Source organism: Equus przewalskii, chromosome 1, assembly GCF_037783145.1.
Source record: "Equus przewalskii isolate Varuska chromosome 1, EquPr2, whole genome shotgun sequence".
In the NCBI taxonomy this organism is placed as follows: Eukaryota; Metazoa; Chordata; class Mammalia; order Perissodactyla; family Equidae; genus Equus; species Equus przewalskii.
Window position 1 is genome coordinate 148,890,395 of NC_091831.1, and position 12,011 is coordinate 148,902,405.

The following is a 12,011-nucleotide window of genomic DNA, read 5'->3' on the forward strand; positions in this document are numbered from 1 at the left end:
GTTTTCAAGTCACTGACCGCCTCACCTTGAACCTTCCTACAAGACCTAGGAGTAAAAATCGTGACCACTACTCCTTTTTATCCCGGTTTTGTACCCCCAAACTCATCCCTTAACCGGAGATTCAACATCCCATGGATGTTGTCTGTCTCTACGTTCCTACCTTTAGGAATCTCCGTGTACCACCTTGCAATTTCAACTGAAAAATGTCCTTCCAATCAGGCATCTTTATGAACTACAGTCCCATGAAGAGAATTATGTTCCATGCCTAGGTTACTTAATGTGAGTTTAGGGAGTCTTTCTGTTACATCCTGCCTCCAATCATTTTTTTCAAGTTTGTAAAATAGCCTATATACCCAGACATTGTCATCGCACTTCATCTTCACTTGTCTACTAATGCTGCATGTAGATTTAGAATAATCATATTACCTCAAGGTAGGTTTAAGTAACATTTCCTCTGTATACCTTGCTTACCCCTATAGGGTTTGCTAAATAATAATAATTTAGGTATCTTGTTTTCATCCATCCGCTCAGTTCTGGTCAGGTAACACAAACACAGTAGTTTGACCCAAGGCCTCTTGACACCTTCTTTTCTCCACTAGGGACCTGTTCTTTTTCCAGTGATCCCTGTCTAGGTAAATGGCACCATTTTACCCCCATTGGCCCAAGCCACCTAAGTGTGATCCTGACTCCCTTTCTCTCAACTCTCACATTCAGATAGTGACCATTTCTTCAATCCATCCACTTCACTCTATCCTACTGCCACTTGGTTCAGACCACTATCATCTCTTCCCTGGATGACTCAACCACTGGAAAACCAGTCACTGTCTTCATTTTTGCCCCACTTTAAGTCATTCTTCCTATTTCAGCCAGAGTAATGCTTCTAAATCACAAATATGATCATATCACTCCAATATGTAAAATTCTTCAATTTCTTCACTAGTCTTTTTTTATTAAAAACTTTAATCATGGAAATTTTCAAACATACATAAAAGTAGAGGAAATATTATAATAAACCCTCAACACCCAGCTTCAACAATTATAGCTATCTTGCTAGTCTTATTTCATTCCCCATCCCCCCACCTCCCTAGGTGTGAATCTCAAAGAAAATCTCAAATATTGTATCATTTTTTTCTATAACTACTTAAGTATGTATCTCTAACTGGTAAAGACTTTTTGCAAACATTCTTACAGCTTAAAAATGTAACAATTGCTTAACATCATTTAATACTAATCTATGTTCAAAATTCCCCATTTGTCTAAAATTAGAATCTGTACTGAAAGCTGGACCTATAAAGGACATAATCAAAACAATCAATAAAATTTGAAGGGGGGGGCCTGTGGATTAGACGGCAGGATTATATCAGTGTTAATTTCCTGACTTTAATCATTGTACTGTGGTCATATAGAAAACTGTCCTTGTTATTAGGAAATTTCCGCTGCAGCCTTAAAGGGTAATATGTATTACATATATGCAATTAGCTCCCAAATGATTCAGAAAATAGACAGAGATGAAGATACGTCAAATGCAGAATGTCAACCATTGGAGAATTTAGGTGAAGGATGTATGAGAGTTCTTTGGATGATTCTTGCAACTTTTATGTAAGTAATTGCCATTCATATACAGTCATGCACTGAATAACGATATTCTGGTCAACAATGGACCACATATACGATGGTGGTCCCATAAGGTTAGTACCATATAGCCTAGGTGTGTAGTAGGCTATATATACCACCTAGGGTTGTGTAAGTACACTCTTTGATGTTCGCACAATGATAAAATTGCCCCACGATGCATCTCTCGGCACGTATCCCTGTCATTAAGTGACGCATGACTATATCTTTTGACTGTTCAAATATTTTGCCCATTTATAAAAATTGAGGTTTTTGTTTTCGTATTATTGAGTTTTGAGAATTCTTTATATATTCTGGAAGTAAGTTCCTTATCAAATGTGTGATTTGCAATGATTTTCTACCAGGCTGTGGCTTGCCTTTTCTTTCTCTTAACAGTATTTTACAAAGAGTGTAGTTCCTACTTTTGAAGTTCAATTTATCAATGTTTTCTTTTATGAATTATGTTTTGTTGTTATATCCAAGAAATTTTTGCCTAATGCAAGGTCCCAAAGATTTTTCCCAATGTTTTCTTCTAGAAGTTTTTTTTTTTTTGAGGAAGATTAGCCCTGAGCTAACTGCTGCCAATCCTCCTTGTCATGCCAAGGAAGACTGGCCCTGAGCTAACATCCATGCCCATCTTCCTCTACTTTACATATGGGACACCCACCACAGCATGGCCTGCCAAGAAGTGCCGTGTCCACACCCAGGATCTGAACGGGCAAACCCTGGGCCGCCGAAGCAGAACGTGCGAACTTAACTGCTGCGCCACTGGGCCAGCCCCTCTTCTAGAAATTTTGTGGTTTTAGATTTCACATTTAGGTCTATCATGCAGTTTTAGTTAAAAAGTTAACCATATTACACAGCTATTCCACTCTTATTTACCCAAGAGAAATGAGAGCATATGTCCATACAGAGACTTGTATATGAATCTTCATACCACCTTAATCCCAAAACTGGAAACAATCCAAATGCTCATCAATAAGTAATGGACAAATTGAGGTAAAAGCAAATTGAGAGCGCCTGGCTCTCTGGCACAGCAGTTAAGTGCACGCATTCTGCTTCGACGGCCCGGGGTTCGCCAGTTTGGATCCCGGGTGCGGACATGGCACCGCTTGGCAAGCCATGCTGTGGCAGGTGTCCCACATATAAAAAAGTAGAGGAAGATGGGCATGGATGTTAGCTCAGGGCCAGTCTTCCTCAGCAAAAAGAGGAGGTTTGGCAGCAGATGTTAGCTCAGGGCTAATCTTCCTCAAAAACAAAAACAAAAACAAAGTGAGATATATCAATACAATGGGATACTATTTAGCAATAAAAAGAAATACACTATCTATATTGTAATAACAATGATGAATCTCAAAATAATTATGCTGAGTGAAAGAAGCCAGACCAAAGAGTGCATACTGTATGGTTCTATTTATATAAATTTTAAAAAATACAAACAGTAATGGAAGATAAGTGATTGCCTAGGGAGGCGGGGGGGGGGGGGGGGCGGGCAGGGATGAGCCAGAGGGAGAGATTCCAGAAGGACAAGAAGAAACTCTTGTGGATGATAGATATGTTCATTATCTTGATTGTGGTGATGGTTTTACAGGTGTATGCATATCAAAATGTATCAAACTGCACAGTTTGAATATATGCAATTTATTGTATGTCAGTGCTACCTTAATAAGCTGTTAAAAGGTTGTCGTTTTGTTTTGTTTTACAGTGGTTTGTTTGAATCTGGATCCAAACAAGGTCCACAAAATGTATTTAGTTGCCCTATGTGAAATAAAGGGTTAACTCAGTAGGCTTGGGATGTGCAAACTCTGTGCTTTCCAAAGAAAAGACTGGCCCTTAACTGGCTCCTGGGAGATAACCTCTAAGCCCTTGGAGCATCCAGCCTGATAAGAGCGTCATTGTATAAGTGGGGTTCACAAACAACTTGTCAGAATACTCCAGGATTTCCTTATTCTGCAAGCCCTCCCTAAACTCTTCGATAAGTTCTCAAAGGAAGAGTACTTCCGTCATGCATTCCCTGCTCCCCAAAGTATATCTCCTGGTCTTGCTGCTTACCCCTAACTTCTCAAGGAAAAACTCCCAGATTGGTTGTTGTACTCCAAATATTAAAGCCACAATCCCCCACCCCTTCATTCCTGAAGGATATTTTCACTAGATATAGAATTCTGGGTCAATAGTTCTTTTCTTTCAGCACTTGGAAAACGTTGTGCCACTTCTTTCTGGCCTATGAGGTTTCAATCAAAAATCTGCTGCCATCCACATTGTTTTTCCCCTGTAGGTAATGTGGCATTTCTTTTTGGCTACTTTCAAGATTTTTCTCTTTGTCTTGGGGTCCAGAAGTTTGACTATGATGTGTCTTGGTGTGGATTTCTTTGGGTTTATCCTCTTTAGGATTCACTCGAGCTCTTGAATCTCGAGGCTTATGATTTTTGCCAAATACATAATTTTTCAGACATCACTTCTTTAAATACTTTTTCTGCCCTGCTCTTTCCCCTCTCTTTCTAGGAGGTAAAGGCACTAACTTGTTGAAGCTTTCTGTGGCCTGGCAGCCAGAAGCAGGGGAGGTAATGTGACTTCTGCTGCTCAAGAAAGTATAAAATAAAAATTACTTAGTGACTTTTGCATCACTTTGTGGGTGTTTGTATGCATTTACACATTTATATACCCAAATGAACCTTGTCCTTTAAATTCTGGAATAAGTTAAGCATATACTTTTATTCCAATGCTGTGCCATTACTTCCAGGTCAGACTATGAGTCATAATATCTTATAGTCATATCTCATCTTTTTTTTTTTGAGGAAGATTAGCCCTGAGCTAACATCTGCTGCCAATCCTCCTCTTTTTTGCTGAGGAAGACTGGCCCTGAGCTAACATCCGTGCCCATCGTCCTCTACTGTCTATGTGGGATGCCTACCACAGCATGGCTTGCCGAGTGGTGCCATGCCCCCACCGGGGATCCGAACCGCCAAACCCCAGGCCACTGAAGTGGAACGTGCTCACTTAAATGCTGTGCCACCAGGCCGACACCATCATGTCTCATCTTTTAGCAAAGAAGATATTGTTTGATCACTTAGTTCACTAGAATTGGTCCTAGATAACTTTTGGCTCTTTCAAAAAAAAAAAATTTATTCTTAAAGGACATATTTGTTATAACCAGGGATCCAGGAAACAATGTGCCAGCGTCTAAAGTTAACCATAAAAGAGGAGTCCCAAAAAGGTGTTGAGAAAGCATGATATTCTTCAACAGCTCAACAGCTTCCTGCAGTGACTCCTTTAAAGGTGACAATACCATGGATATTTTAGTTTTGGCATATTCACTCTTTAAAAAACTGGTCAGGTTGCTTTATGATCACTATGTACGTATGTGCATGTGTGTGTGTCTGTGTGTGTGAGAATTTTGAGGCTATCTAGGGGAGGGGAGCATTCAACCTTCCACCTCCCAGGTATTCTTGATGAATTTAATAGCAATCTATTGGTGTGAGAACAATTACAAGTCGGGAAACTGCATTAGGAGATATATTCATAGATTCATATTGGTAGGAAACCATTTCCCAGTCCACATATTGAGATAATTTGGAATACATGAAGGACTGTATTAATATCTTTTAACAGATAATTGCTTTGATGGTAATTTAACATACTGAAAACTCAGAACCATAACATAAACATATTTAGCCCAATAATGTAAAGGCTAAATTCTGGACTTCTAAATCTTCAAGCAAAATTTCCCAAAAGCTACTCTGTCCTTTGCTAATGGCAAATTAAGTGGTTCTTCCATTTTTTGAAATACAAGGCTTATTAGGAAGTATTTTATTTAAACCTACAAAGAGAGAATTCTTCAAAATGTTGAAAGGTGATGCTTTTTTCCACCTTTGACACTTGTTTTCTTTATGTGTCAATAAACAGGAATCGATCTTATTTAGTTACCTTTTATTGATTTCCTGCAATGTGCCAGATAGTGTTAGAGGTTTTCATTAATTTGATATTTTATTGTCCTTAAAACAGCCCTACAAAATAGGCATTTTTTATCCTTATTTGGTAGAGCAGGAAAGTGAACTTAGAGAAGTCATGTAACTGTGCAGTTTCACAAATGGAAATGGCGGAGCAGGCCTTCAAACCTAGGTCCAATTGAACCAACACTCATGCTCTCCCTCTTGCCCCCATTATGCTACACTCATTTATCTTGAGGCAGTTGGTAGGTTTGCCTATGTAAAGAGACAATCTGGGTTTCCAGGAAAAAAGAAATGGGTTATCACCTATGCTAAGCTTAAGTACTCTCCAAAAAAGCTGTTTAAATGACATAAATTTATTAGGGACTATTATGCATTTGGACTTGAAAAAAACCAATAGTTCAATTCAAAGATACCCAGAGGCTCTATTATCAGCTACCACTTATATTTTACAAGGACCTTATTGCCACTACCAATATATACAGATTGGTATATACCAATATACACAGAGATTTTTTAGTGTCCTCACTCAACACCTTCCTTTCCCCAGAAATAAAGCCTGCGCTCTCTTAAATATGCAGGCCCCAGTTTTCATAACTTCATCTGCCAGGGTTGGGTTATAACAAGCTGGGTTATGCTGTGATAATGAGCAGCTCCAAAAATCTTGGTTGTTTAGTACAATAAAGGTTTACTTCTTGCTCATACACAGTTTGCTGTGGGTCTGGGTGGCTCTCCGGGGCATCTGCACTCCCCACTGTGCCCCCCGCCACCCCGCCAATATGGTAACTCAGAAACAGGCTGTTTCAATATTTCAGCTCTTCCAGTTCAACACAAGGCCCTTCCCACAGTCGCAATGGCAGGCAGCAGAGAGACTTGAGAATCACAAACAGCTTTTCACTGCCGCAGCCCAGGAGTGATTCCTCACTTCTGCTCACGTATCATTAGTCATAATAGTCACATGACCCTACCCACTTGCAAGGGCAGCTGAGAAAAACAGTCTTCTATGTGCCTGGGAGAGGAGGAGAACGAGATATTGCTGAACACTAGTGATGTCTATGTAATAATCTGCATTATCTATATCTCTTATACAGGCACAGAAATAGCCATTTGGAAACAGAACCACTTATTCCAGATGGGTAGCCAAGGGCCATAAGGACCCCTCTTTTCTCAGCAGGCTGCTGCTTGAGCCTACCAACTCAAAATATTCCCATTTCTCCAGCTTTTCTGTCCTCTCCATCTTTAGTGAGAGGCATGCAGGGGCATGTGAGGGTGTGGCATGGGGACAGGAGGGAGGAGGAGACCTTCAATGCAGAAAGGAAAGAAGAAAGGGAAAATAAAACCTATAGGCTCCTCCTCACTTCCCTCCACCACCTGGGTCTTTGCAATATCCTAAGTGCTATTCCATCTCTTCTTCTCCCTACCCAAGCCCTTTCCTGCTCTTTAATAAATGCCCAAGAAAGTTGGAATCTGCAAATTCTCTTAAAAATAAATTGCATTCCATAAGATTCTATAGGTATGGAAAGACTGGTTATTAGCAACTATATGCAAATTTTGCCTATCACTACACCATAGGAATATAAGGGGAAAAAAAGAGAAGGAAATAGGCCTTTAAAAATTACCTATTGCCTTTTTATTCTTGTCAGACCTTCAGCTGATTGGTTAAGACCCATCCACATTATAGAGGGCAGTCTACAGATTCAAATATTAATCTCACCCAGAAATACCCTTATAGACACACCTAGAATAATACTTGGCAAAATATCTGGGCAACCTGTGACCCAGTCAAATTGACACAAAATTAACCACCACCAGGGCCAGCCCCGTGGCACAGAGGTTAAGTTTGCATGTTCCGCTTCAGCGGCCCAGGGTTCACCGGTTCAGATCCTGGGTGCAGACATGGCACCACTTGGCAAGCTATGCTGTGGTAAGTGTCCCACACATAAAGTAGAGGAAGATGGGTATGGATGTTAGCTCAGGGCCAGTCTTCCTCAGCAAAAAGAGGAGGATTGGCAGCAGCTAGCTCAGGGCCCATCTTCCTCAAAAAAAAAAAAAAAAAAAAAATTAACCCTCACCTATTTTCCCAGGGTTATAAGAAGGAAAATCCCTAAGCGAATCCCAGTAGGTATGATTGAAGAATAGGTGATTGGAGAAAGCCGTGAAAATCTGTTCTGTTCCACACTACTGTATGCCTGCCTTCCCAGCACGAGGGCATTAACATTTGTTAAATGAGGAACTACTGGCAAAAGGAGGAGTGTAACTTTTAAATGCTGTGGAGACTGAAGGAGGTAAACCTAGAGACTGAGTAGGACCTCCCTGGGAGTCCTCATTCCCCAGAGCCTCTCACTCCCTCTTTCTGCCCCCACTCTGCTTGAGAACCTTATCATCCTGTTTACTATTTCTATAGGGAAATGGCCCTGAGTGCTAAACAACTCCCATAAATCTTTGGGAACACAAGGCGTTTTTTAGTTGGGAGAATGCTTTCTTATACTATGCATTATGGGAGAGGAATGTTACTTGGAACAGCATTATCTAAGAGCTAGAGGTTGCTTACTTTTTATTCCATGTCCCAATATCTGCTTTTAGTGTAGCTCCAGAAAGTTTTAAATAAAAATTGGCTAGCATGTCGACGTCTAGCCTGGTGGTCCTAATCACTTGCCTTCAGTAATGGCTGTGTACCTGATTGGTGTCAGGTGTTAATGTTGGCCAGCTCATGTCCACCTAACATCTGTACATGCTAAGTAATTGAAGTGGACTGTAATTAATTTATGTGGGGTTTTTTTTTTTTTACCACTTCAGGTTCAATTCCAGAAAAAAATATATTTCAAATGAGACCTTTTGAGGGTTTTTTCGACAAAAGCTCAATAGGTATTATGGCAGATTGTATTTTCCTTAGATGATTGCAACAATATCTTTCATTCCACATGCTCTTTTTACAATATGACTGACACTGTCATTGAGTGGTGTGGTCTATGTCCTCTCTCCTTAAACGTGGCGTTTTTTTGACTGCTTCGGCAAATAGAGTACAGTGGAAGTGATGCCATGTGACTTCTGAGATTAGGTCATAAAAGTCAATGCAGCCTCTGCCTTGTCCTCTTGGCACTCTGTCTTGGAATGATCTCTTTCGGAACATAGCTGTTAGGGCAGCAAGGAAGCCAAACAGCCACTTGGAGAGGCCACATATGTACAGGTATTCCAGCCGACAGCTGAGGTCCTCAGAACAGCCAGCATTAACTGCCAGACAGGTAAGAGAGCAAGCCTTCAGATTCCAGATCCTGGTCTCGACTTCCAGCTGTCCCAGCTGATTTCACATGGTGCAAAGACAAGCTGTCCCACTGAGCCTTGCACAAATTGCCTATTTGTGAGCAAAATAAACAACTGCTATTGTTTGGGCCATTAAGTTTGCGGTGACCACACAAGTATAAATAACACTACTAGAGACACAACATATATTTAAATCATGTCCAATTTCTTATGTCAATCTTAAATTCTCCTATAATTCATATAGCACACGGCCCTAAGAACCATGTCACTCTATACTTGTCCTTGGTCTTCTATTTTCATAAAGCGATCTCCCCACAAGTCTGAGAATTATGGTGATCTTAGCTGATCAGGTTATTTCTTGATTCAAATAACCCTATACCCTAACATGAATCTAGGGTCTGTAGAGAATTTACTGGTATTTTTTCAGGATAAAAAAAAGAGAGAAGTTTCTTGATTAAACACTCTTCACATCTGCGAAATTGACTCTTTCCTACAGCGTTAGCTCAATCCTTCTTAGCAGTTTTGAGTAAGGGGTGGCAGGTGAAGATGAATAAAGGGATATTTTTCTGTTACTAAACAACTCTTTTATGCAAATTCTTCCCCAACCCTTCCTAAAGGAGTGTGCTGGATGTTGGTGAATTCTTACTATACTTTTTGTTTCATAATGATTATAGTGTAAGGGGTTTCATCTCGAAAAATGGACTCCCATAACAAATTTTAACTACTAGAAATGACTTTTTAAAAAAAATACAATTAATCAGTAATTTTCTTTTTTTAGACTCCAAAATGTTTAAAATAACTCCTTATATGGAAGATTATTACGTGCAAGTACTGTGAGAACCTAAAGATGTACAAGACATGGACTTTTGCTCTTTCAAGACGAGTAAGTAGCAAGGGTTACCAGTGAAAGCGAAGTAGTCATATTGTAGAAGGATCGGCCTTGAGACAACCAAGAATTAACTATTTCAATCAATTCTTAAGAATCTTGGGACCTAGTCCCATCCGTTAATATGTCAAAGCACTCCACCATGTCCTTCACTTATTAAAAACAATCTAGTTTCCAAAAAAGTCAAAACAGACAGATCTTTAGTTGCCTTTTCCTGTCTCATCTCATTTCTCCTTTCCCCAGATCTTTTCTCGGGGCGCCCCGCACGTTCCTTTCCCCAGGCGGCTTCTCCCCCTTTACCGTTTCTTCTCCTTCACTGGGTTGTCCCAGCATCCCAACCTCTTGCAACAGCCCGCAGGAAATTGCTCCCTCCCCAATTCTTCAATCTCAGAATCCACCAGACCTGGGTTATACTGTGTACCTTCTAGAAATGAGACTCAATAAAGAGGCCCAGGAAACCGTGCACTGGATTCCTAAATTTCATCTTTCTTAAAGTGCTTCATCTACACCCAAAGCCTAACTGAGGCGCCGGGAGACTGGGCTCCCTGCCCAGGTGACAGCGACGCGTAATCATAACCCTCAGACAGCCCTTGTTGACGAGACAGCAGCAGCAACGACAGTAGTAAACGAAGAGGAGCCGCGACCGTGCCCAAGCCAGCCAGACAAGGACCCAGAGCGCCTCCCACGCTCTCCGCCGCGGCAGTCACGCTCCGGAGGGCCAAGATGGCGCCCTCCCGCGGCCGCCCCGGCGCGGGGGTGGGGGGGCGGGGTCTCCGCGTCACGTGACCGCCCCCCTCGGGCCGCGCGCACCCTGCTAGCTCAGGCGCGCGCCGGGAGTCCGGCAGCCGCGCAGTTAGTGCCGGTACCTCACCCGGAACGTTGTTCCTGTTCCCGCATAGCCGCGAAGGTCTTTCCCAGCCGCCGAAGGGCGGAGCGGGGCCAGGAAAGGGGGCGCTGGGCCGTGCAGAGGCAGAGGGGCTGCGGAACGGGGACCCTGCAGCCTGCGCCAAAGCAGGAGTTTGGGTGTCCCCGGCGAGGGGCTGGACAGGAGGAGACGGCGCAGGCGTCCTGGGGACTGCCAGGCGCAGAGGGCGAAGCTGTCGGGGAGGTCCAGAGCATTCCTCCCAGGGCATGGGCGCCGTCGGGAACTTTGGGGTCCCCTCGGGGCTCCGACCACTTGGCTTGGGCATTTCACGAGTTTCCCATCGCCATCCAGCCTCGAAGCCAACAGGATTGAAAACAGGCTTCAGCCAAATGTTTTCTTTCCTCTAAGGAGAGGGGCCGAGCCCGTCAGCCGGGGGACTGGGGGGACTCGGGAGGGATGCCCCGACCCTCGGGGGGTGGAAGGAGCAAAAGTTGAAGGGGGCAGCGGGAGCGCAGAGCGCCCTCCTTGACCGTCAGATGCCTCCTTCTGTATTTCCATCTCTGCCGAGTGGGCTTGTCCTCGCTGAGTACCCAGGAGGAGGGACGGACGACGCTCGGCGGGCTCTGATCGTTGCCGCCTTCATGTGGCTGCTGACAGGCACCCAGGAGGGCACGGGAATGGGGCGCAGCCTCGCCCTCCTCCCTCCCTGCCTCCCAGGCGCCGGGGCTGGCTGGGTGGAGACGTGAGGGGACCCGCGGCTGCCCCGGGTTCTCCAGGACTCCATCAGGCACCTGCACGTCCCTCCGCGCGCGGGGCAGGAGAGGCTGGGCGCGGGGGTCCGAGGCTAGCGGACGGGCCTGTGACCAGCGGAGCCGGAGCCCCAGCCTCGCCATGGGGCATAATGGTAGCTGGATCTCCCGCAACGCCAGCGAGCCGCGCAACGCGTCGGGCGCCGAGGCGGCGGGCGCCAACCGCAGCGCGCTCGGGGAGTTCGGCGAGGCGCAGCTGTACCGCCAGTTCACCACCACCGTGCAGGTCGTCATCTTCATCGGCTCGCTGCTCGGTAAGCCGCCCGCGGGGCCGCCTCCCGGGTGGGCTTCCCCGAGGGCACAGGCTCAGAGAGCCGGGATCGCGGGCCCCCGGAGCCGCCGTGGGTTTCGGGATGCCTGGCAAAGTGCAATAGTTGAAGGAGGTTTCAGAATGCCGGGTAACTGCAGGGAAGTTAAGGCAGAGACAGTCGACTCCAGCCCCCAAGCTGGAAGCAGAAGAGTTCCGGTAGGTCTTTGTCCCGGCCGAGGACGGTGCCTGGTCCAGGCGGAGGTCAGCCTCCCCAGGCAGCCCTTGCGGAACACTTCGGGATGGGCACAGGGCTGTGCTCATCGTTCCCTACCTCTCGGATGCCAGGGCGGAGCGCTGGCCCGAGCTCTTGTTTACAAATAAC

At 44.4% G+C, this 12,011-nt stretch overlaps 1 protein-coding gene across 3 annotated transcripts in view; it reads left to right on the top strand.

The window, feature by feature from the left end:
• GPR176 (G protein-coupled receptor 176) overlaps positions 1–12,011 on the top strand; it is a 108,818-nt gene that overhangs the window by 1,380 nt on the left and 95,427 nt on the right. Inside the window, exon 1 of one of the 3 annotated variants that reach the window (XM_070584267.1) lies at positions 10,336–11,633. The exons of 1 other annotated variant lie outside the window; for it this stretch is intronic. In XM_070584267.1, the coding sequence (XP_070440368.1) occupies positions 11,462–11,633 (172 nt within the window). In that variant the 5' untranslated portion in view covers positions 10,336–11,461. Of the gene's footprint in view, positions 1–10,335; positions 11,634–12,011 lie in introns of those variants that run through there. One more of the 3 variants, XM_070584272.1, reaches the window with a different exon arrangement.